The sequence below is a fragment of the Triturus cristatus genome, chromosome 11 (assembly GCF_964204655.1).
Source record: "Triturus cristatus chromosome 11, aTriCri1.1, whole genome shotgun sequence".
NCBI lineage: Eukaryota > Metazoa > Chordata > Amphibia > Caudata > Salamandridae > Triturus > Triturus cristatus.
The window spans coordinates 175,074,340-175,101,442 of record NC_140594.1 but is presented as its reverse complement, the minus strand read 5'-3'; the positions used below and the strand labels follow the sequence as shown (position 1 = coordinate 175,101,442).

The window sequence follows — 27,103 nt, the reverse complement described above, 5'->3', positions numbered from 1 at the left end:
AAAGGCAAGTAATTACAATATATTCGATCTAAAGCGTGTTGTCAAACAGCTACCACAATAGCAACATTTTAAAACATGTATAAAACGGTTACAATACAGTGCAATAAGGTTAACACCCAACACAGCACAGTATGTAAAGGGAGCAAAAAAACACTTATCTTGGCAGCGCAGCAGCGAAGAAAGAGGATGGGAAGCCTGTGGGAACAGATTATGTTGGTCTGCAACGCCCCTGATTAGAGGATCCAAGTCTGCTTCTGATTGGACAATTTTGTTTCTTACTCCTTTTTCCCAAGGTTTCATGGGAAATGTAGTTGTTACATGTTGTTTTGGCTGCTGTTAATAAAAGTGAAGAGAGAAGGCATAATCCTCGCTTCTAGTCCTGACATAGAATTGTTATCTCTGTTGCACCCTGGGTTGGAAGGTGAACTGCTCTCCAGGTAACTGATTTTGCCCATCTGAAAAAATTGTTATTTTTTTATTTACTCTATAAGAATTATTGCAACCCAGTCATTGTAACCTGTAGGTTTTATGTTTGTGATTGTAATATATTGCCTTACCAAAGAGGAGTTGATGCCTTTACTACATGCACCAACTCAACCTATGTTCTGAAGAACGCTGCTATACATTGTTGGCTCACTAAATCACTGTTGGTGCTCTTTATATTAAAACCCCCTTGACATATGAAGCACTGTAAATGTGATGCTAGTGGACGTACTAAATTTGGTTAATTTACTGTTAGTTTTTAATCTGATTTAGTGATGTGAGGAACTACTTCTATATAAATGCTGATGACTAGTGGTTGGATGGTCTGGGTTATGAATGGTCTCGCTGTTTGATTAGTAAATATTGGACACACTAATTGTTAATGGTTTGAAATTATTTGCAATTAATATCCTGGATGAAACAAATTGGAAATAAAATATTTGTAGAATTTTTAGAAAACTTACTAATTAATTTGATCTACATGATTAGGCTGGTTTGGCGTAACTATGGGTTTTTGCCCTGGAGTCAGTTTTGGTATGAGGGTGATTTACCTTTTATCTAGGTTACCCCCTTTCCGATCTACATTTTGTTTATCTACTTATTAGAGCAGAGTTCGATCACTAGTAACATGAATTATTGGTTTAGCTTCACAAATATACAAAATTCCTTTGTAAACAGGAATAGTATCTACCCCTAAGCTGCCCCAAGGCACAGGAAGTACTTTTCATTTTCTGTTGTGCATTGTTTGGTGCTAACGAGCCTAGTGACCAGTTGACGTCAGTTTTTGTGGAGTTGTTTTGTAGTCGGTCCTTTTTTTAATAGGTTCATTGCTTAAGAACTTTTTGTCAGAACATTGGAAAACATGTTTTGAATGTTTGAAAAAAAAAATGTATTCTCATGCAACTAGACTTGTTGCATCTTAATACTGCCTCCTCTTTCAAAGCTAATGTAGAACCCCTTTAAAGACCCTACCTAACCGTTTTATTAAATGTCTTTCAATGTGGCTACCTTGTCAGGCAAAAATGTTACTGAGTGGAGATGTCAATTGGTGAACAAGGTAGTGCATAGGACTTAGCCAAGTTTTCTTCTAAGTGTAAGGTTAAGTCACCTACTGGTATCTTACGCCGGTATGCCTACATAGTTGAAATCAAATGCGCAGTGCTGACTGCTGGGGTGGCTGTGGATTCCCTGCGACCTTATTGCATTTGCTATGGGAGTGCCAGAGACTCATTATTTACTGGGCAAAACTGATTGACAACATAGATGCTCACCTCCATACACAACTACCTAAATTTCCTGATTATTCGATTCTTGGGTTAACCAATGCGCTCACTACACGCTTACATCCTGTAGGGGACAACAGATCGAATTAGCTTTAGGTGCGGCCCTGCAAAACATTCCAACACAATGGGGTACAGCCCTGTTTCCCACACACCAGAGATGGCTCCACGTCTTTGGTACACACAGGGAATGGCGAGGCTGACCCTGACTCTTTCAGCACAGGGCACTTCACATGCTGAGCTCTGCTGCCCCTACATCGCCCTACTCTCTGCAGAGTTCCATGAACTCACTTGCCCCAAATATCTAGACAGACAATACTACTGATTCCCACGGATTTCTGACTAGGACTAAACTGGGGTGGCATGGTGAGCAAAAGAATGATGGATTTAACCCAGATCTCTTCACTGGGGGTGAATGTTTTGATTTGTTCTGCATTCCGTCCATCAATTGTGTGTCTTTTGCTTTCTCGCCCTAAGTGCGCCAGGTATGCTCAGACGTGAGTCCTGGGCTCGCTGTGCCACTGGAATCAAGCTATCCTGGCTGAAGAGGGGTGAAACCCTGAAACCGGTCCTAGGATGCTTGTTTCCAGTCCAGGGAGGACCTGGCTTGGCAGTTCGCGCTGGACTGTTCCCATGAGGCACAGGGTCAAGACTGATTTGCATATAGCCAGGTCTAAACTGGGGTGGCATGGTGAGCAAAAGAATGATGGATTTAACCCAGATCTCTTGACTGGGGGTGAATGTTTTGATTTGTTCTGCATTCCGTCCATCAATTGTGTGTCTTTTGCTTTAGGATGACATGTAGGGCCACACCACAAACATTTCTAGCTCTGCAGTTGCAGGAGTAAGGGTGGGGGGACGTTTGGGGGATTGTTATGTTTTATTCATACTAGTGCTATGGAGAATGAGAGAAGTATGCTCATGGTAACACTGTGTGTGTTTTCTTAGTACTTGAACACCTAATAAAGAGATTTGAACCATAAATGTAAGGTTCAGATTTTCACTGAAACTACCCCAACTCACTGTTGCTTCTTTATAGACCTAATTCAAAAACACAAAAGGCCCCACGCGAGCTGCCAGCTATGTAGGATGGTCTACAGTAAGGGCCCCCTTAATTGCAGACAGGGAAGTTGCTAGCCGGGCCAGTCTTACGACCCCCCCAGCAGACGTTGATTGACTTATCAGGTCAGAACCAAAACATCACCAGGAAACCTGCTTGTTGAAGGAGAGATAAAACGAAATAAGATCAAAAGATACACCAAAAGAGGTCATGGTATCCCAGAAATCCCCTGAAGGTTTGCTGAATGCAATCAGCTGGACTACAGCTGGTTTAAGCTCTTATTTGGCTGATGGGAAGAGGAGTGATATGTGTAAATCCTTTGATTTTATGTGCTTTAAGGAGTCCTGGGATGCGGAGGGTCAGTTATATGTGGATGGTTTTGTCGTCTCTCGAGTAAATGCAGAGGCCTCTAACCATGGTAGGGCTAAGGGAGGTCTGGCAACGTTTATGAGCCTAAGGGCGGACTGTGAAGTGTAGCAGATAGCTTTTAACACAGGAATGGTTCTGGGAGTTTTTTTTACCTTCAGCTCAATCCCTTTTGTGCACTCCCCTGCACTTTTCTTCCCTATTTCACTTTTAGTCCTTTTCATCCTCCTTTTCCCTTTCTCCACACGTTATCCCTGCCGCTGCTGCCTCTGCGCCCCCCCCCTCCCCCACCAGTACGACCAGCGCGACCGGCCCAATCCAGCTCCCCTCCCCGCCTCCCAGCTGTCCTTCCCGACCCCTACTTAAGGCAAGCCCATCTGCGCCTGACCGCGACCAGCGCCAGGAACCCTGGACCTCCGCCCGCCAACGCTACGACCCAGCAGCACTCCATGCACTCAACCCAGGCCGCAACAACTGCATGCTAGCATCACCAGCCGGTACCCATGGACTCTTCAGATGTTACCGCTGCCAATAAACCTACAGCACCGCCAGGAACACGGAGCCAGCACAACCCAAAGAACACACCGAACCGTAGACCCTGAAATGCATCCTCCTCAACGTTCGATCCCTCCACAAACATGCCACAGAAATCTGGGACCTCCTTGACAGCACCACCCTGGACGTAGCGTTCTTCACCGAAACCTGGACCAATACCACCTCGGGACCGGACACCGGACATCGCCATCGCCATTCCCCAACGGTACAAGCTCTCTAGGAAGGACCGCCACACCCGCACGGGAGGAGGAATCGCCATCCACAAATCCACCCTCCGCGCAGACGACACTCAACTCATCCTCTCCCTATCCAACGAACCCAACACCGCCAGACACACCTTTCGAGAAGGCATGGAAGCCGTCGCCAAATGGATGAAAAACAGCTGCCTACAACTAAACACCAACAAAACAGAAGTACTCATCATGAGCCCAAAACCCGATGCCTGGAATGACACCTGGTGGCCCCCCGCCCTCGTAAGCCCGCCCACCCCCACGGACCACGCACGCAACCTGGGAATCATCCTGGAATCCAAGCTCAAAATGGACCGCCAGATCAACTCTATTCTGTCCTCCTGCTTCCACACCTTACGCCTCCTACGTAAGACCTTCAAATGGATCCTCCTCGAACACACAAAGACCGTCACTCACGCCCTGGTCACCAGCAGACTTGACTATGGCAACGCACTCTATGCTGGAATAAACAAAAACCTCACCAGCAAGCTACAGAACATCCAGAACGCCGCCGCAAGACTGGTCCTCAGCCTGCCAAGACTGCCACATCTCCCAGCACCTGCGCACACTTCACTGGCTCCCCATCGAGGCGAGAGTCACCTTCAAGATGCTCACCCACGCACACAATGCCCTCCACGACACCGGACCAGCATACCTGAACACCCGACTCCAATTCCACGCACCCCAAAACACCCTACTATCAGCCCAGCTCTTCTACGCCGTGGTCTTCCGCACCAGAAAAACCAGATCGGAAGGCCACTCCTTCTCCTTCTTTGCGGCCAAAACCTGGAACGTCCTTCCGCTGCACCTCAGACAGACAACATCGATTCCCATCTTCACTAGAAACCTCAAAACCTGGCTCTTCGACAGACCTACTCCCGGATAACCTGCACGATGCCTCCCCCCCCTTCCCCCATCCCCCCAGCGCCTTGAGACCCTTACAGGTGAGTAGTCGCGCTTAACAAACGCTTGATTGATATCATTTCACCAAAAGGTGAAGGTCTTCATCATAAATGTTTATAACTCATCCTCCTCAAAGATTGCTCTGGATGTTGAATTAAAACGGTTCTTTGAAAAGGTCCTGAAAGACTGGCCGATTTTCCCTTTTATTATATTCGTGGGGGATTTTAGTTTACACTCATGTACAACCTGTACTATTAACAAGAAGGATGCAGACTCTGAGGTGGGCAGTGAACGGGTTCATTTTAGCCATTCATGGCAGGGGGATATGATTAATCTCCTCCTATCAGAATTTAATTTTATTAATTTATCAAGCATTGAGGATTATGGTTCACAGAAGACTGTACCAACCTATAAGGGTAGGGGAGCATCCTCAACCATTGATTTTTGTCTGTTTCTACAGATCTGTACTCCCTCTTAGTTGGGGTTAGGACCTTTTGGAGTATTATTAGTGACCATAACCCCCTTTTGATTGAATTTAGCTGGAATGGTTTAGAGAAGAAGCCTCAACATTTATAGCAATCCCCTTACAATAAAGGACCAGGGCAGGCGGATAGCCTGGGATAGGATAGTCCCGAGGATTTTTTGAGGAAACTGGTCATTGTATGCAGTCATGATTTTGAGGTGTATCTAAACCACAACTCAACAACAGGCGATCTTGAACACATACTCCAATATTTGCAGAGAAGTACAGAAAGCTCTCCTTAGTACTAAATTGAAATCTAATGAAGAAGGCCCTTAATGGTTTGACAAGCCCTGCATGAGTGTTTCTAAGGACCTAAAGCGGGCCATTTAACAAAAGCCAAGGAACACGCTGGCTGTTAAATTGGCCAGAAGGAATTATGTGCAAGCACAAAAGCATAGGAAGAGCCAACTGATAAAAATGGCATTGGAGGATTTAAAGGAAGAGTGTGAAGAGAGGAATAATCCAGCTTTGTGGAGAATTGTGAGCCACACTCTCTTCAATGAAATAACCCCACCAGACATGAGACAATCCATTCCAGCTAAGAACTGGGTTGCACATTTTGAAAACATTTATTTCAGTGACTGCGTCTCTACCTTTATCCAGTGCCCGAGTGGAGACCGCTACTGACATTTGATTTAGAAGAGGTAAGAGAAGGCAGAGCGGGAATTACACTAGAGAAGGCGCCGGGGCCTGATAGGGTGCCCGGATAGCTTTTTAAATCATGCAAGGATTTCTGGGCCCCACTAATCGTTCAACATCGGAATACCGTAGCCATATTCCAACATCCTGGAAACAATCAATTATTGTTCCTGTTTTTAAAAAGGGCAACCAAGAGGACTCAGCGTGCTACCGGCCTATATCATTAATAGACACTGAGGATAAGGTCCTGGGCAGGATTCTCCTAAAACGATTGGCAGACGGGTCTGAAAGCCAATAAATTTTGTCTGATATTCAATACGGCTTCAGGCCAGGGACAATAGAACAGAATTTTAATCTTTATTTGTTGATTAATAAATATACAACTGTTAAAAAAGGGAGGGCGGTATACACTTAGCTTTCATGGACCTCAGAACAGCATTTGACACAGTGGATAGATCTAAACTGTGGGCTGTGCTGAGGGACATGAGAGTGAACGAGGCCCTTGTAGCCTTTGTGCACCATATGCACACTTGGCTAGAGGCTTCAGCGAGATTTGGCCCCACAGAAGAATGCACTACGCACTTTGTTAGGACGGGGGGGTCCTACAGGGTTATATTTTAGCCCCCACGCTATTTATTTTGTATATTAATAGGCTAGACCAGAGACCGCTGCCGGGATGAGCCAACACGACGGGGGGGGGGGGGCTTGAATGGTCCCGGCATTATTGTATGTGAATAACTCCGTTCTTATTGCAAAGACATCAAAATGTATATAGTTATTATTACATTTGGTCTATGAATTTATGGAGGATTTAGGACTGAAAAATAATTATCTTAAGTCTTATACTATGGTAGTAGGCCCAAAACACATGAAATCTAAACCTCACTATATAAAAAACCATTGCTTAGGGAAAGCGGATAGCTTTTGTTATTTAGGCATTCTGCTGGATAATCAAATAAAATGGGGACCTCTGGTAAGAGCACATATACAATTTTGTAGCAGTACAAGGGCGATTGGATGGGAGGGACATGGCCTTCTGTAGTGTGTATGCCCCTAATGTAGACCAGGCCGCCTTCTTCTCCAGACTGTCGGGGCAGCTCGCGGCATATTTGACTGGGACGGTGGTGATGGGAGGGGACTTTAATTCTGTGATTGATGTTGAGCTGGATCGGTCCACCCGCCTCTTGCACAGTCGGTGGTCCGTCGGGTGGCCAATAGTAGACGAGCTTGGCAGGACACTTGGGGGTTGGTGGACACGTGGCGGACACATCACCCGATGGATAGGGATTACTCCTTCTACTCAGCCCCCCACGAGTTGTATGTCCGATTGGATAGTGTACTGTGTTCCCCGGATGTCCAGACTTTGATGCGTCATAGTGAATATTTGGCTAAAACCATCTCGGACCATAACCCCTGTATGGGGGTGCTGCAATGGTCCAGGCAGCGGCAGGCGATACCTACGTGGCGTCTAAACCCCTTGCTGCTGGAGGACCCGGTTTTCCGGGCTGAGATTAGCGGATGCATAGAGCAGTATTTTAGGAATAACTCGGAAACGGCGTCGAGCCGGGCGACGGAATGGGACGCGTTTAAGGCGGTTGTTCGGGGGGTTTGTATATCATCCACCGCTGGAGTGCGGAAGACTTTGCTGAAGGAGGTTGAGGGGGCGGAGGCCCAACTGCGGACGGCTGAACGCGCGCATCAGGCAGGGGAGGGCGAGATGGCTGCGGTTGTGGAGGCGCGCGAGGGCGTGGCAGTGTGTGTGGAGAAGCTTTGCTGTTTTGATCATAAGGACTATCTTACCCGGGCGCACGCGGAAAGAGATAAGGTGGGATCTCTCCTGGCATGGTTAGCGACCCCGACAGCCCGAGGTGCCCCGATACTTTCTTTGGTCGAGGCAGGGGGAATCCCGGTCTATTCTCAGACGGGGATAAATAAGCAGTTTGCTAGTTATTATGCAGGGTTGTATGATAGCACCATGCAGGGGGAGCCTGACGGCCTGGCCGAGTTTCTGTTGGCGGCTCGATTGCCCCGGCTGGACCCAGAGAGCGGGAAGGACCTAGGGGGTGCCATATCACTGGGCGAGATTCGCGCAGCGATTAAACATATGGCCAGGCGAAAGACCCCGGGAGCGGACGGTTTGCCCATTGAGTTCTATGCGGCTTGCCCGGATTTGCTGGCGCCGCAGATGCAAGTCCTTTACAGTGAGGCTTGGCGACTTGGGCGCTTACCTGCCTCCGCTCGGGAGGCAATTGTGGTGCCCCTGTTGAAGCCTGGAGGAGAGGCCAGCGCACGCACGGCGTATCGCCCGCTCTCCATGCTGACGGTGGATTACAAAATCTTGAGTAAAATATTGGCGTCACGCCTGTTGACTCATATAACCGCCTTGATCCACCCGGATCAGGCGGGCTTTATCCCTCGGCGTAACACGGCCACTTCAGTTCGACGTTTGCTGCGGGTGATGGAGATGGACCGGGGCGTATACCCGGAGGCCTGCACACTGTCGGTCGACATAGAAAAGGCCTTTGATAGTGTAGAGTGGCCCTATTTATACCGAGTGCTGCGGGCATTTGGTCTGGGGGACGGCTTTGTGCGCTGGACCACCTTGCTCTATAACGATGCCACGGCCCGGGTGAAGACGGGGGCTACCATATCGACTTCCTACCGAGTGCGGAGGGGGACGAGGCAGGGCTGCTCGCTCTCCCCCTTGTTGTTCGCCCTGGCCATTGAACCGTTGGCAGCACATGCCCGACTGGGGCGCTCCTATGCTGGAGTACAATTGAGGGGGGACGCCCACTATATCTCCCTGTATGCAGATGATCTGCTGATGTTTTTGGCGGATGCAGATGGCGCACTGCGTGGAGCGATCGCCTTGTTGGAGGCCTTTGGTCGCCTGTCCGGGCTCAGGGTCAACTGGGGCAAGACATGCTTGTTCCCGCTGTTGCCGGGCAGACAGGCCCCCCAGTCGCTGGGAGTGATCCGATGGGAAGGTAGCTGCCTGCGATATTTGGGGGTTAGTATCTACCACACCCAGCCTGATTTGCTGGAGGGGAATGTTGGCAGAGCCATCCGCGGCTTGCGTGGTAGCATGAGTTTCTGGAGTACGCTCCCACTTTCGTGTGCCGGGAGGGTAGCGCTGTTGAAGATGGTGGCGTTGCCACGCCTCCTCTACTTCTTTCCCACCCTGCCTATATGGATACCTGCATGGTATTTCGCACGGCTCCGAGCACTGTCTACGGGCTTCATTTGGGGCTCGGGGAGGAGGCGGGTGGCTGTGACCACACTGCGGCGGCCGAGAGCGGAGGGGGGCCTGGCAGTCCCGGACTTTGAATGGTACTATCTGGCAGCCCAACTCCAATGGCTTACGCAGGCGGTGGCCAGGGAGTATAGAGGCCCAGAGGGCCCACAGGGCAGGTTGATTCCGCGGCATGTGCTCGCCGTCATAGTCTTGCAGCAGCGGTTGGACCTTGCCCAGCTTACTCTGGAGGAGCGTACCCTCCGGCTGTGCTGGAACAGGTGCCAGAGGAGGGCTGCGATAACTCGCCCCTATGCCCCGGAGATCTCCTTGGGAATGTGTACGGCGTTCCCGCATGGGGGCGATTGGTCTGGGCTGGCCGTTTGGGAGGAGCTGGCCGTGCAGATGGTGGGCGATTTATTCAGAGAGGGGGTGCTGCTGCCCTTCCAGGACTTGCGGGACTCTTACGGGCTTCCACGGGGGGACTCTTTACTCCACGCGGCCCTTGTAGCGAGCCTCCAGAGACACTGGAATATGGGGCTCTCGGAGCCGCCGATCGCTGCAGGTTGCCAATCTGTAGTGATGGCGGCGGGGACGACCAAGGCCATTACTTGTCTCTACCGCAGACTATCGACGGAAGGCCTGCAGCCCCTTGCCGCCTTGAGGGGTAAGTGGGAATTGGACCTTGAGAAACCGATCCCCGAGACTACATGGACCACGCTGGTGCGGCGGGCCTGGAAGGGAACGCGCAGTGCCCGGTTTCAGCTGGTTCAGTTTTTTACGTTGCACAGGGCGTATCTGACGCCGGTTAAGATATTGCAATATTTTGGGGGTGTGCACTCTCAATGCCCGCGGTGCGGGGGAGAGGGGGCTGATTTTCGTCACATGTTTTGGTCCTGCGCCCAGTTGGGTGACTATTGGGCAGAGGTTATGGATTGCCTGAATCAGGTGACGGACCGCATTATTGCCCCGGAATTGGGGGCCTGCTTGTTACTTTGGTTTCCCCACACCCGCCGGACGAAGGTTACTTGCAAGTTTTACGACTTAGGGTTGATTATGGCCAAGAGGGAACGGACTATGCACTGGAAGTCCCGAGCGGGGCCTAGCTTCTTGCGGTGGAGGGCGGCGTTTGCGCGATGATGGGCGGGGGCAGAGGGTACGCTCCGGTTGCAATTAGCCCTTTGGAGGGATGACGAGAAGGCGCTGGCGACGGCCCGTGCGTGGGAGGCGCTGGTGGTGGAACTTCAGGGGCTGATGTCTGACACCGGGGGAGCGGGGGACACATCTGACAGGCAGGAGGAGGCGTTGAACGGGGAGTAGGAGGGGAGCAATGGCGAGCACTGGAAGCATGAACGTAGCTAGGCATGAGGGAAAGCCTTGGTTCCCTAGAAGAGGTTGAGCACCCGTGCATGATTTATTGTAGGGGAGGGGCACATCAGGAGAGGGGAAGGCAGAGGGGGGCACACTGACATGGGGTGGGGAGGGAGGGGGGGGGGGGGACCCGCATGTGATGGATGACTATTCTCCTGGATACTGGATGGCAACGATGTATGTAAAGTATTCCCTTTGAAGGGGGAGGTAGCGGGGCTTGTATTGAGTTGATGCTATGAAAACAATAAAAAAATGTTTCAAAAAAAAAAAAAAGAGCACATATACAATCTTTCAACAGGGTGGCGCATAGCGTAGACTCCTTTGCTAAGCGCCTAGGTCATAGCCATGTGAAATCTATTTTACATCTCTATAATGTGAAGTGTGTACCGACGTTTCGAGCAGAAATCTGGGGATATAAACCCTGTTGCCCAATATAAATTGCTGAAAATACATTTTTTAGGAGGTTTTTCCCCCAGAGTGTCCCAGAGGAAATTGTGCATGAAGAGATGGGAGGAGCTTTTATTTCTGATTTTATTCTACTCCGCCCAGTACTCTTTTGGTTCTCTTTTTGGCTTAAGAGGGAGCTAGAATTTAATAGAAAGATTGTGCTAGATTGCACGAATATGGATCTGAGCCACCGTATACCATGGCTAACCTATGTCAAAACAACTCTAGGGGTATTGGGCAAACCTCAGTTGTTCAGCACCCCAGAGCTGATCCATTATTCAGACATAGCATGGATCAAAGAGATCTTTAGGATTACTACATGAGAGGCAAGGTTCCAAGTGGCCCAACATATAGACAATTACAAGCATGTTATGATGGTGAAATCCACAAATAAAATGGAAATGTATTGATCTCTAAATAGGTCAGCCCAGCACAGAAGGCTGCTAACGTACTTTCGATTAAGACTGTTACTACAGCTGTTGATTGGATGGCAGAAAACATCAGATCGCCTTCTCTGTTCAAGTGATGAGACTACTGCGCTAGATACTTTTACACATTGTTTTTATTTGTCCTAACTCGTCAGCCTTAAGACTTAAGTGTGTTCGCCCTCTTCTTGTGCCTTCCCAAACTGTAATCAAGTGAAACCAGCTTAATTGTACCTGCAATTATTAGACTCCGCTAAAGGCTGCTGCTTTTCAATCAAGTTTCTGGCAGGGTTGTACTCCGCTGATTTGTGATATTATTAATTCTGTGTTACAATGTTATTTAAAAAATGTTTTCTTAATACTGTGCCCTTCAAGATTACATACGCAAATTGTATAAAGCTATTTATGATGATGATTTAGATTAATGGATCTAGGTGGCCCCCTTTAATTCCTACCAACATACCAGACACTAAAATTGAGGTTTTTGTTTGTTAGGTTTTATTAGGATGAGCCTCCTTACAATTCACTTACAACCACTTGTGTCGTATTATTAGATGTATCTCGTTTTTCTATTTCAAGATAATTGTAATGTATGCTCTTATTCATCTAGATTTTTAGAAGGGACTTTTAATGCTTATCCATGAATTTTTAGCCTCTGGGGCTTTTAATGCTTATACATGAATTTTTAGCCTCTGGATAGCGCATGTATTTACTCAAGATTTTTAGCTGTTTAATTATTGGGTGTTTTTTTTAATGATTGCAAATTGAATAAAGAAAATCTGACTGACTTTCTTTTATTCCAAAGCCTCTGTCTCGTTCAGAGAAAGATTGGCATCCTTGGTATCCAAGAAGATGTGAATGTGCTATTTCAATCGCAGTAGATAATCCAAATATTCATACAGCAATGCTATAAACATTTATTATCTGCACAAGCTTTGGCAGATAGATCTTATGCGGTTACACAGAGAATATAAATTTGTCTATCATGTTTCAAGTGCAATGGGCTGTACTATTGGTGAATGACCCTCTGTTTCACATTTTCTCTGTTACCAAATGCATACCTTCAGCAAAGTTTACTGAACATATGTAAATACCTGCTATGATGCTCTGGCGAGGGAATCTCCTCTTAAGCAAATAAGATTTCAGTATTACCACCCCTGTTCCAGTCTGTTCATAAATCTGAAAAGTAAAATTCTGGCGGCAAGAGAAAGCATATACCTCCAAGCTGTTTTCCCAGCAATTAAATATTTCAGGGAGTCAATAAGCATTGCTCCCCTTGCATATATGTGCAGCATCATTTTCAAAAAACGAAACGTATTCTAAAATGGCTTCTGTACAATATGTGACATTAGGTTTTCTTTGGATTTGAAATATGTATGCTGAAATGTGAAAAATTGCATAAAGTTGACAGTGAGATCTCTCGAAGCTGTAGATGTATTGTTAGGAGTAAAAAGCTGCTGACTGCCTGAATGCGCCACAAAGCAACGGGGATTAAAGTGTGTGAACTTGCTCTCCAAATAAACATTATATGAGTATAAATTGAGATCGCTTAAGAACAATTTACACTGATAAACTATTTTTCTTTAACAGGAAGCAGAAATTCAGAGACTTCAACATCTTCTACAACAGAATAAAATATTCCCAAGCACTTGAAAATAAAAATCACAATTTATGGCAATAACGCGATTACAGTTTTTGAATCACTTGTGTTTCTCACGGATAATAAAAATGCCATCTCCTTCTCCGGATATGTATTTTGTCACACTGTCATTAAAGTCCAATTTTGTAGGGTCTGAAAGCATTGTGCAGTGAGCGGGCCAACTTTTATTTAGAGCTAAAGGACAAAGGATAAAAAGAACAAACCTTATGAATGTGTATAAAGGTGCTATCGGAGATCATCGACTCCCAACTTGGGAACTTTTTATGTACTGCCATTGAATAGAAAAACCACTATTGTCGCACTTAATAATAAATACAGTTAAATGTGTCCCCCCCCCCTTCCCCCCCCATCAAAAACTAGGCTGTATTAAAATTAATATATGCAACGTTTGTCAAATATTGCTTGTATTACACCATGAATAAACACATGTTAATTGTGATGATATTTGCATGGATTTTCGCGTTAATGTATAGATACTGTTTCATAAAATCATGATGCTGCCTAACTGTAATTCAATTGGATTTGGTTTCTGCTAAGCAAGAAAATTGTGGCTAAAACGAGATCCAGTCCCCCAAGGACATTAGCTGGAGTCGTTGGGTATTGTTTTCTAAATACTCCATTCTGGAAGAGACTTCCCTCTTTTCTACAATCAGAGCACTCTTCTTCTGCTGCTTCCACTTTGAGATTTTGTAACTTTGTCTTGCCATTTAAATCTTTTTTTATACTTATTTTTAATATAGTAATACTGCATCGTTAATCACAAAATTTATTACCAACATTTACTCGTAATCTGTCCAAGGGTCTTCAACAAGGAGTACATTGCAATGTCCGTGATGACATTTAAATCTTTAACATTCTCTGTGTCAAAATGTGCCCTCTGAAGAGGCCATTCCTGTAGGTAGCCTGTCCATGTACCTTTCCTTCCAAAGGATTAGAGTGTGAGGCACTCACAAGTATTGAGGTCATTTTGGCTGATAAATATCTTCTATGGATCACCCGGATGACCCTATCTATGTCGAGTGATGTTATAGACTCTCATTGTACTCCCACGCGAATGAAGTGGATGGGGCTGTGGAGTGGAGGTGCCCTTCTGAAGCTCACTGACAAGACAGAGAAGATCATGGACTCGGAGAAGAAAATAAGAGATTTAATGGTACAAGATAAATATTCTTTTGCCCCAATAGCAAGAAGAGAACGGCTTATTGAAATGTTAGAGAAAACTCTTTGGGAAAAGAGGTCAGATCAAGTCTTACTTCTGTATCGGCCTAAACTGCATGTGACCGGGAAGGGAAGGGCCTGCTTATTGCTTTGGAAAATAGAAAGGCTGAAGGTGCAGCTTATTGCATTTGCACGCAGTCCAAGGGCTTGGGAATGGTGACTCTCAAGGTGCTTGACAAGTGGTCTAGAAATTTTCCAGTGGACACCAGCTTGGAGGTTTGAGCAGTGAGCTTTGCTTGTGCCATATTATTTAGGTCTTACCTATCCGACAGTGCAAGCTGTTTGCGAAAAGACCTATTGTCTGATTATTGTGGATTTAGAACCCACCCCTCACTTACCATTAGTTGGATTTATTGTCCCTCTCTCTTGATTCTTATTTGGCAGTGTTGTGGACTTTCATTCCTCATCTTGTGTTTGTCCCTCCCCTGGAGCACGGTCTCATCCCTTGTATCCTTCCACGGCTCACTTTTCGGGCACTATTTCTTTCTTTTTTCGTAAGGGTCATTGAGAGTGCATGTTATTTCCTGTTGTCTCCCTCGTGTACTCTCCCCCTGCTGTGATCTATGTTGCTTTCTCTCGTCTGTGTCCTTCTTCCCAGCTCCCTCTATACCTTTATGTGCTTCTCCCCATCCATATTCTTTCCATCCTGTATGTTCCTTAACCTCCTCCCCTGGAAATTCTTCACATTCCTCCCTATGGTTCATGTGCTCCTCTCACCTTTAGCCCCCTTAAATCCCCCTTCACATTCCTCTCATATGTGCCTGGAAAAAAAGAACAAAAACACTTTTGCATTAATATATTTTTTAACTGATCTACTCTGATTAGTAAATAAAAAGGAGAAAAAAGCATCTGCATCATAGCGCCTTTTTAAAAATGTATTTCCTGTTATAAACCATTGGCAAAGCCAATGGGTCCCAAGTGTGAGACCTGTTGGCTTCGACACTGCTTGTTTTAACACAACAGAGGGATACCTAACCAACCCATCTTTACTCTACATCGAATGAGGCCAGCACTACCATGGAGCTTATTAAAAATATAACCCAAGGATGGTTCCCCCTAAAGTATGGCAATCGTAATTGGTTCAGACCGGACAGGAGCTAACATTGCAGCAACTTTGTTAATAGGGAGTAACGGGTGATGATGTCTGTAAATATTGCTTTCTCCTTTAGGGGGATGGCATGTTGTAGTTGTATTACCTGAATTGTAACAATTTCTTTGTGCTATTAAAATTAAATAAAAATGATATTTAAAAAACCTAAAAAAACACGTGCATTACAAAATGTCTAGTGCTCAGTACAAGGGTTTGGAATGAAATTTTGGGCCGCTATAAAGAAAAAATGTAGAGCCAGTTCTCGGCGTGACTTGATAAACATCTAAGAGTCAATAGATACCAAGCACAGCATCTGGTGAAATGATGGTGTCACTCTGTGCAGATGTCTCATATCATGGAGCACTTTGTATCTTTTGAAAACTGGGATCGTATTAGTTATGTCTCCAATAAAACAGCAGCTTCCCATCTTCAGTCTCCACTATCCTTTTTGTACAGCACTGGGGGTGATGGTGATAAATAGCCCTGGGATGTGCCCAGGAAGAATTTAAGTCCAGTTTTGGCAAAGAAAACACTGGAGGGTACCAAGGTTACCTTGTCAGACCTACCCATTCTGCTGCACCATGTACTAGTTTCGAGATAACCAGTGGCCACGCTGCTATCTCTGGAACCAAAGTCAAAGGTGGGTAGAGAAAATTGGATGCCTGCTGTTGTAAGAATGCAGTTCTTCAATCAAAGGTTTTTTTAAACACAAGTTAAGATAAGTTACTGGAGCCCCACGGTTGCACCTCACACTCTCATTCTCCCAACCGCCAAGTCTCTCATACACTCACCACATTCTTGCCCTCAATATTCCATACAACGGGAACCCAACATTCGACAATTTGCAGTCAAAGTGGCCAGCGGCACGCACAAACTTTCCCTCTTTACAAAGAAAAATATGAAAACAAAACATGTACATATTAAAAATACATAGTATATATGGCTGTACCATACAACATAAGCAGAGTACAACAGCAGGGGGAAAAACAGATAATGAAACTAAGGCAATATAAAGCCATTTAATATTTTAGCTACAACTTTTTCTCTTGCTCCGACTCACTGCAGATCCTTCCATGGATGCATGAGATGCTGAATTTTAAACAGGACATGAAGATTGATTTATAGATCCACTCCTTAAAGTCTCACTTTCTTTCCCACTCATAACAGAACCTACTTCAGATTGTCCAGATAACCAAAAAATCAGCCAAACTTCCCCCATCCAAAGAAAGATGGAGTTTAGAATCTCCACAAATTAAAATCTTGCTTGGATTCCATACCGCTCTTCCCTCCACTCTCAACAGCACCATGGAGTTTCTGAATGACTTTCACAGGCTTGGACTATTTGACACACATCTTCCTGGCAGTTTCACACAAACAAATTGACAAACCTACAACACTAGACGAGGGCTTGCCTCTTCGGAGACACAAGCTAAATAACATTTTCTTCTTGTACGTCCCAGATGAACTTAGTTTTTGGTTTTAGTATTAAACAACAACCAACCATGGCTCATCCTTAGAGGAACAGTTTTCTGCTAGCCTTGCATAACATTCTACAATGCAAGAAATGACACTGACTGTTCCTTTGTTGCTAGATTCGGCCTTCTAAAATAGCCTTCACATGTACATTTGTCAGCCTGATCCCCTCCCAGGATATCAAGTGTCCAAAGTATTCCACTTTGTTTTGTCTGAAAGAGGATTTTCATAACTTCAGGGTCAGTCTCTTTTTTGACAAAACCTGTAGAACTCTCCTTAACTTCAAATCGTGCTGATCATTGTTCTGCTATTGCTCTTTCCAAACCATCAAGCGTATCAATTGTGTGGCACTAACTAATCCAAAAGACATCCTTATGAATACAAACCTTCCCTTTCGAGTGCCAAAAGTAGTAAAATGTCTGGAAATCTCCTCAAAAACCAAATAGTCGCTGCTATGGTCCAAAGTAGAGAACACTACTGCTTCCTCTAGAATGGAAATTAACTCATGTATATTTGATAGGGTATGCTGTTCAATCCAATTAACACTGTTAAAACTATAGAGGTAGACACAAGGCCTACATTCCCCCTACACATGTAAGCAAAATGGCAATGGGGCAACCCCGGGAGAAGATTTAAAAGGTTTAACAACATTTGCCGAGTAAAAATCCTCTCAATTTATCCCTGTAAGATCAGGACATTTCCCACACAGTGCCTGACCGGTACTGCATCCTCCTTGATAATTATCTTGTGCTTAAAACCTCAGTATTTCCAGAACTCTTTCATGAACTCCTTATTGAAATACTTTTTAGTGTCTGGACAAACCTTTCTACTGATTCCTCAGCATCACCTTTTTTACCATTTGTAATTAACAACATCCAATCCTTCCTGTTGAGAATGTATTTCACGTACAGGAGGATTGGCTCTGGGATCTAATCTAAGCCCCATCTCCCATTGCAACCAATCTAGAATGGAATAGCATTTATCAACCACATAAACCTTCTCTCAGGTTCTGCGACCTTGAAAGTCTAAATCACCCCAGAAATAATCCACTATATTCAACTTGTTCCCTCTGTATCAATGGGTCTCTCGGTCTCTCTCTCTCGCTCTCCTTGACCTAATATTGTGAACCAGGCACAAGAATTCAACATAACCTCCACCCCAGTTCATCGATTCAAATGTTGGATTTGGGAATGCCCCTACACCTTTTCTGTGCAACCCACATCCTTGCTGTCATCAGCCTTTTCAAAAATCACACTGACTCTTCCTCCCCCACAAACTCTCCTACAAAGGGTCTCCCTTGCAAAGTAGTATCTGCTTGTATGGTTACTCCCACGTTTTGCCTGGTGTTATTCTGTTTCTGACTAGTCTGACTGAGATCCTGCTAATCAGGAACCCACTCTCTGTGCTTTCTCTCCTAAAATGGTATGGTTAGTACTTGAGTACATCCCAGATTGGACACTTGTGTACCCATATCATACCCTACTATATGGTACTGAGGTACCCAGGACATAGGTACACCAGGGGTCCCCCATGGGCCGAAGCATGTATTATACCACCCATGAGGGACCACTCAAACCGAAACTACAGGCCTGCTATTGCAGCCTGTGTAAGCTGGTGCTAGCACCACTTACAAAAGATATAGGTTTCCCTATATCTAAGGTCACTGCACTTAAAACCTAAGTCACCCCTAAAGCAGGCCTTTCAATCCTGAATGCATGGTGCTCGGTTCTAAGTGTGAGGGTGCCCCTGCACGAGCAGGAAAACCCTACAGCCTTCAGAGTCCATTCTCCCGGGCTGTAAGTGCATCCGCCATTACGATACATAGTGGCCATGCGTCATTACGCGATGACCATCTCTAAACTGTCTGTTACAAACCTGTGTCATGTTTGGTATCAAACCTGTTGGAATCATACCTCCTACACCGTAAACGGTGTAGGAGGTATGATTCCATGCAATGTAATGCTCCTGTGGGAGGCCCTCAGTGCTCCCGGTACCAGTCTTCCAGACCTGGACAGCTCAACATGAATGCTGCCAGCCAGAGACCCGATTCTACCCTCCTGCTACTGAGCCAGTCTCGAGCAGGGGAAGGCAGAACAATACGTATTCGGTCACAGGAAGGTGTGACCGCCTCCCAGACAGGGTTTAGTGTTTGGGACAGGGTGGGGGTGCTGGCCAGTGCCACTCAGTCTGCTTGAAGGACCCATTTGGTGCCCTCCTTGCATAGTCCAGTTCAAACCAGCTCAGGGAGCCTTTGGTTCCCGCTCTGGTGCGAAACTGGACAAAGGACATGGGAGTATCCTCCCCACTATCCAACCCCTCCCCTATGAGGTAACCTTGAATCGTGCCAACCCTTTCCTAAGGGTACTTAAGGGCTTATCTGTGGGTGGGTCCCTAGATTCGTAGTTGGACAAGTTTCATTTCAAGACACCATTTCTTCTTCAACCGTTTGGTTACTCTGGACTTCGCTCTGGGCATCAAGGCAGCAACTGGCAAGACTCCTGCTGCTCCTGATTTCTTCGCCCTGCTTGTCTTCTGCAACGTCTGTGCCTATGCTGCATACAAGAACCTTCCAAGGCCTGTGGGCATCCAAGACTCCTGAAGGAATCTCCCTTGAAGTGAAGGAGTCAATTCCCTGCATTTGCAGGCACCGCAACCAAGTTGACCAGTCTCCTGATCTTGGGCTCCCAGGGAAAGGCTCAGTAACGCAAGTGGTGGTTCTCCACACCCCAGAGGTCTGCCCTGTCCTCTCACCAAGTTTGAGACCAGTATCCTTCGTCGGAGCTGCAGGAACCGAACCCCTGATCACTGCATCGACTTGCAGTTGTAAAGGCTTGTTGGCTTCCTTCCACCAAGATCTTCAGGCTCCAAGTAGCCTCAACCTCAGGCATCTCCTGTGACCAAGATCTTCGTCCTCACTGCATCACTTGCATTGTGGGCCAGCGTCTCTGGTGAGCTGCTCGAGGTCCTCTCGCGACTCCAGTGCCTCCAGCCTGTGGGTATTCTTGAGGGTCATCTTAGATTTCTGTGGGCTTCCCTCCTTGTATGAGGCCTGCTCTGACTCCCTTGCTTGTGGTGAGTCACCAGGACCTGGCTGGTCCCGACCCTGCACCTTTTTTGCTTCCCACATTATTTACAGTTGCCAAGGCTTGTTGCTGCTCCCGACTGACACCTACCCCTCAACTCTCAACATCCGACATGGACAGCTCGTGAACGGCTCTTGGTCTTACACAGCGTTGCCTGGCCTGCACAGCTGCAGCTCCAAGGTCACTGTCCGCTCTCCTGCAGCACCTGACATCGGTGGGCATTCGTCTTCCATGCCTCCTGGTCACTCCTGAGTGGCATAGACTCTGCCCCCTCTGCTTGCAGCTACTTCTCATCTTGAATCCACCTTTGGGTTCCACCGGACACTTTAACCTTCTCTAGCAGCGGCATCGTCCTGAAGTCTTCCATTGAGTTCGACAACAGTTTCCAACGCCACTTCACACCTATGCACCCGGCTTCCCTAGCGTAGGTATCCTGGTTCCTAGAGTATCCACGGGTGGGGTGACTCTCCAACCTTCTGTATTCCACTGGGTTTCTTCAGGATCCACTGGGAAGAGACCTTCTTTAAAATTGTGACTGCAATTTACTCATTGACTTGCATTGATCCTGTGGTAGTGTTCCCACTCTGCACACGGCCTCCGTAGGGTTCCTGGTTAGTTACCTCGGGTGGTTCCTTGGGTCCCCGGGATTTCTACATCTTCTAGGTATAGTCTTGATCTGAGTCGAGGTTTGCATACCACTATTTTAGTATATGGTTTGGTCTTCCCCTGGCGACCACTGTGTAACTGTGCTACTTACCTGTTTCTATTGAAAAGTATGGTGTGCTTTGTATACATCTCCGGCTAGGAGATATCTGTATGTGTTAGTGAGTGTCTTATAATACATATTTTTATAAATACACTCTGTGGTTCTTTTTTACTTAATCTATACCTATTAGATTATGCTCTGGTAAAACAAGCTGCTTTACACTCCTGAACTAAGCCTGAAGGCTGCTCTCCACAGCTACCACTTAGCAAGCTTTCTAAGGTTGTCCAAGACCACTAAAATCATCATAAGGGTTGTCTGGATTGGTGCAGGGTGCCCACTTACATAAGTGTACACCATATACCAAGCCAGCTTCTCACATTGGTGTGCAGCGGTTGGGATTCAAGCCTGCATTGTTTTACCAGATAATCTTAGTGTGGAATAATTGAAAAACCATCACTAATATTAGGCACACATAATAATGCTTAAAATAAGTAAGTTCTACTGAAGTTAGGGTTGGGTAGTTAAGGGTCTAGCACAACCCTTTCTCCAACCTCAGCGAGTTTAGTTTACACTAGGGTGGGTAGGTGCAACACCTCAGTACACCTAGAACCATGCATTTAGTTGGAATACCAGTGTACCCCAGTCTGCGAAGTACAGTGGTCTAAAGTTCTAGGAGCTAAGGACCCTGTGTAGCCTTAGAAAGATAAAGACAGGTGGCGACCCCACCATTAAGCTGGTTTTAGAGCTGCTGCATCAGGATGATATCTGTCCTGTTAAACCAGAAGAACAGGAACATGTGGGTGGGGATGCTTCTGAAGAGGAAGCATCAGGAGCTCTTCCTGATGATCTCAATTCTGAGTATGGGCAGGAGTAGTCACATGATTCCAACCTGCCAAACTCTGACCCCTCAGGGCATACTGCAAATGGCACAGCGAACATACCCTCTGTTCCTCCTGGAAGAGTTTTGAGTAGACCAAGGAGGTCTAGATCCTTTTCTAGAGAATCCAATGCTTCAGGACACTGAATAGGGACCTCCATCTCTAGTAAGAGAGACAGCTCTTTGGACTGGGAGTACCAAATACTCAAACTTGAGAAAGCAAGGCTTATGCTCCAGAGAGACCAGTTGACCCTTGACAAAGAGTCCCTGGAAGTCCAGAAGGCTAGGAAGAAATTGGGACTAGAGTCCCATGGTAGCAGCAACAGTGTCCCTAGAATCAGAGAAACATCTTTTGACAGTAGGAACCGGAGCAGGATAGTCCCTCCTTACCAGGAAGGGGATGATATCCATACATGGATCACTGCTTTGGAGAGGGCCTGCAAAGTTCAGAGCGGCCCTCAAGAGCAGTGGGCAGCTATCATGTGGCTCTCCCTTGCTAACAAAGGTAGAGATAAGCTCCTCACTGTTAGAGAAGAGGATGCTGACAATTACTCAGTACTGAAGAGTGCTCTTATAGGTTTGGGTTAACCACTGAACAGTATAGGATTAAGTTCAGAGACACCCAGAAGGCACACACCCAGGACTGGGTAGATTTTGCAGACAGTGCTATTAAGGCTCTGGAAGGGTGGCTTCATGGAAGCAAGGTACAGGACGATGAAGGATTGTACAATATGATAATGAGGGAGCACATCCTTAATAACGGTCAGAACCAACTTTTGCATCAGTGCCTGGTGGACTCTGATCTGACCTCTCCCCAAGAATTGGGAAAGAAGGCAGACAAATGGATTCGCACCAGGGTTAAGCAGAAAAACTATGGTAATGGAGGTGACCAGCAGAAGTCAGATTCTTCTAAATCCCGGGATAAGGGTGGGGACAAAAATAAAGATAAGAAAGAGTCATTACAAGGCCCCCAAAAAACCTGCATTTGGGGGTGAGTCCCAAAATTCTAAGAAAGGCAAAAAGAAACCTTGGTGTTATTTATGTAAGGAAAACCCCATTGGATAAGGGATGCTACCACTGCCCCTAAGGCACCTGCTCCCCCTAGCACAAGTACACGTGGTGGTTCAGCAACCAAGGGATTAGTGGGGTTAACCTTGGGTTCTGAGGTGGGTTCTCAGTCAGAACCTCAGCTCAGGCTGTTCTGTGATGGTTGCATAGACCTTGCCACCTTACTGGTAAGTCCCACTAGCTTAGGCAAGTACAGACAACAGTCTTTCATAAATAGAAAAAAAGCAATAGCCTTACAGGGTCCAGTGTCACTATGGTGACAGATAAACTTGTGTCCCCTGAGCAGATCATACTTGGACAACTGTACCAAGTCACCAACGCTAGCAATGTCGAGACTGACCATTCCTTGGCAGTTGTGAATCTCAGCTGGGAAGGGGTAACTGGACCTAAGAGGGTTGTGGTGTCTCCAGACCTACTTTTAGATTGATTGTTGGGCAATGATCTAGAAACTTCAGCTTGGGCTGAAGTGGAGTTCAGGACTCATGCAGAGATGATGGGCATCTCTGCCAGTGTATTTGCTGTCACCATGGTTCAGGCCAAATCGCTCATTGACAAAGCCCTGGATTCTGGAAATATGGACCAGGTGCTTCTCAAGAGAAGGAGCAGGAAGGGTAAGGCTTTATCTTCCTCATAAACTCCCAGTGAAGATCAGGCTACAGATATGATCTCAGTCCCTGTGAAGGTTCTGTCCCAGAGAAACTTGAGACTGACCAGGCAGAGCTCTTGGGGGCCCTTCCAGGGCAGACTTGAGTTTGGAGCAGTAGACCTGCCCTTCTCTTGAACCCCTCAGACAGCAAGCAGCTACTGAGGAAGCAGGGAATATCAGTGGGTCCCATAGGATCTATTGGGAAGATGGGCTTCTGTACTCTGAATGTAGAGACCCAAAGCCTGGTGCCACCAGGAGTTTGGGAATACCCCAGAGGTTTTCTCCTCCCCCTGGCACATGATATTTCTCTTGCAGGACACTTAGGGCAAAACAAAACTTGCGGCAGGCTTGTCCCTCACTTTCACTGGCCCCATATGTCTGAAGACACAAAGAAGTTTTGTCGCTCCTGTGCTACTTGCCAAGTCAGGTGGCACCACAAAGGCCCCCTTAATTTCACTCCCAGTGGTTAGGGATTGACATTGTTGGTCCCTTAAACCCTCTAACTGCATCTGGACACAGTTATTTACTAGTGGTGGTGGACCATACCACTAGGTACCCAAAAGCTATTCCCCTTAGAACCACTACATCTCCTGTAGTGGCCTGGGACCTCCTGGGAATCTTTTCCAGTGTGGGCTTCCCTAAGGAGGTCTTAACAGACAGAGGTACCAACTTCATGTCTAGTTATATTACTGCCGTGTGGAGTAAACTATAAGTTTACCACACCCTGTCATTCACAGTGCAATGGGCTTTTTGAAAGGTTCAATAAGACCCTCAAGGGTGTGATCATGGGATTCCCAGAAAAGCTTAGGCGAAAATGGGATGTCTTACTACCCTACCTTCTCTTTGCCTACAGAGAAGTTCCTCAGAAGGGGCTGGCTACAGCTCATTTGACCTTCTGTTTAGACATCCATTTAGGTGTCCATTTTGTCTAGTGAAGGAAGGTTGGGAGCAACCTCTCAAACCTCCTTAACAGGACATTGTGGCCTATGTCCTTGGCCTGCGTTTACGCATGGCTGAGCACATGAGAAAAGGTCAGCAAAAAGCTGGATGCCGGCCAAAAACTTCTAAAAGCTTTACATGACCAAGCTGTCTTTACTGTTTACTAGCCAGGGCAGAAAGTGTAGGTGTTGGAGTCTGTGGCCCCAGCTGCTCTCCAAGACAAGTGGTGTGGCCCCCACACTATCCTTGAAAAAAAAAAAGGAGAGGTCACCTACTTGGTGGACCTAGGTACCCCAAGAAGTCCCTATAGGGTACTTCATGTGAACCGCCTGAAACCTTTTGTGGAAAGGGCTGCCATGGGCTTGCTCATGGCAACTGATGAGGGACAGGAGGAAGAGAGTGACCCTCTCCCTGATCTCCTCTCTCAGAACCCTGATGATGGGTCAGTAGATGTAGTAGCCTTGGCAGGCAGCCTCGCTGACCAGCAGCAAGCTGATTGCGGCAAGTCCTCAATCAGTACAGAAACATGTTCTCCTTGACATCCAGTCAGACCACCTGGTGTACCCATGAAGTGGACACAGGTGACAGCCTGCCTGTGAATAGTAAAATCTACAGACAGCCTGATCATGTCGGGGATTGCATCAAAACAGAGGTCCAAAAGATGCTGGAATTGGGGGTCATTGAGCCTTCAGATAGCCCCTCGGCTAGTCCAGTAGTCCTTGTGCAAAAACTTCACACCAAGGGTGGCAAAAGAGAGATGCAGTTTTGTGTGGACTACAGACGCCTCAATGCAGTCACTAGGACTGATGCCCATCCTATTCCAAGGGCAGATGAACTATATATGTGTGGGTCAAGGCGCTTTGCCAGTATTTTAGTATAGATTTTAAGGTCTGTGTTCAAGAGGGCTATGGGACAGAAGGAGGAGCACAGGGTGGGGTCTTTACCCGGCTTGGGGATGAGGGCTATTTCTGCCATTCCCATAGAGGACAACAGCCTCTCCTTGTGGGAGAAGGAGTTGAACAGTCGTAGGAGGTAGGGTTGGAGTTGCCATCCGGGCCCGGTAATTTCCCGAGGGGAAGGTCCTGCAACGCACTTGCCAGCTCCTCTTTTGTGAGGGGATCTTCCAGCTGCTTGGCATGGTAGGGACTGATTGGAGTCCAGGGGCATTTATCTAGGATATCTTTGATCTGGTCCGGGGACGTCTCGCCAGCTGCGTAAAGGGCTGAGTAATATGCCTGGAAGGCATCTCGTTTGGCCCGCTCTATGGTGACCCTCTAACCGTCGGCAATCTGGATGTTGGCTATGTGTGCTTTTGCAGTGCGCGCTCGCAAGCGTCTCGCCAATATCTTACCCACCTTGCCCCCACCCCCCCTCAAAGTGTCGCTGTTTCAACGTTAATAGGGCTCTCTCAGCCTTGTTAGTTCGGCGAGAACTGAGTTGCCCCCGAAGATTAGTGAGGTGGCGTTTGCGGGTGAGTGTGGGGTGCTCCTGGTCCTGTCTCTCCAAGTCCTTAATGTCTTTGGAAAGATTATGCTCCAGGAGACAGGCCTCACGCGCCCGTGCATTTGCCAAAGATGTGATATGGCCGCGGATCGTGGCCTTGAATGCATCCCATACTACCGTGAAGGGAGTTTCGGGAATATCATTGATTGCAAAGTAGGAGTCGATAGCTGTCCGTATGCTCTCCACATCTACTGGGTCCCGCAGAATATGCGGTGGTAGACGCCATCGTGGGGTACGAGCGGGGCAAGCGGCCGGGTCTTGCAGGAGGAGTTCGAGATGTGAATGATTGGAGATCGAGATGGCAGACATGGATGCCGAGAGCATATCGCTGATCAAGGTGTGAGAGATAAGAATATAATCTATGCTCGAATACGAGCAGTGTACGTGTGAGTAATACGAATAGTTGCGTGTTTCAGGGGAGTGGTAGTGCCAGGAGTCCAGTAAACCAAGGTCTGTTATTTCTCCGGAGAGCCAAGGACATAGCCCCCGTCCCATGCGAGGAGGCATCACTGCGGTCCATTTTAGGGTCCCATGCCATGTCTCCCCCTATGATTAGCGAGGGGTCGTCCTATGGGACATGCTCCCGCAAGATCGTCCGGATATAGAAGTCCGGTGCCTGGTTGGGCGCATACACATTGCACATTGTAAAGAGGCGTTGTGCAATCCGGACTCCAGCTCTAATAAAGCGGCCATCCGGACTACGGAAGGCTCTAGATTCCCCCTGCCTGATGCCAGATCTGCAAAGGATTGCCACCCCAGCCGTTTTAGTGGGTGCCGTAGCCCAGAATTGAAGAGGGTATCTAGGGTGGGCCATGCGAGGGGTATCGCATCGGTTGTAAAAGGTAGCTCCATGGTCGATGTCGTTTGTTGGGGGAGTTAAGTCCCTTACCTTTGAGGGATAAAATCTTCAGGGGGTGGGCTGTAGCCATGGTTGTGTCAAAACCTAGGGTAGTCCGTCATGCCACTGTAGAAAGAAAGTTGGGATAATGGGGGGGGGGGGGGGGTTGCAGGTGTTGTCACTTGTCTTGGGGGGGCACTGTCTGGAGGGGATTCCCCGCCCACCATAGCGAAGGGTATAGAAAAAGTAGGAAGAAAGGGAGAAAAGAGTACTGGTATGTACAATCGAAGAGTATAGTACCAACATTGGCCAACCGGGCCACAGTGTCCTGTTCCAGTTGTGGGTCAGCCTTGACCCTAAGGCTCGGGTGATCTCGGAGAATTCACTCTCCCAAGAACAGGTAGGGGGCGGGTTGTCAGCCGCTCGCAGAGTCATCTGGGTGGATAGTCCAGTACCATCAACACAGCAGGTAGGGAGCTAAGGTATGG

The 27,103-nt window shown here is 47.1% G+C and overlaps 1 protein-coding gene across 7 annotated transcripts in view; it reads left to right on the top strand.

Annotated features, from left to right (window-relative positions):
* Positions 1-13,618, top strand: part of HVCN1 (hydrogen voltage gated channel 1) — a 246,507-nt gene extending 232,889 nt beyond the window's left edge. For all 7 annotated transcript variants that reach the window (XM_085636320.1, XM_085636316.1, XM_085636321.1 and 4 more), the window contains one exon: positions 13,105-13,618. In XM_085636320.1, coding sequence (XP_085492446.1) covers positions 13,105-13,167 — 63 coding nt within the window. In that variant the 3' untranslated portion in view covers positions 13,168-13,618. The remainder of the gene's footprint in view (positions 1-13,104) is intronic.
* Positions 13,619-27,103: the final 13,485 nt, after the last annotated feature.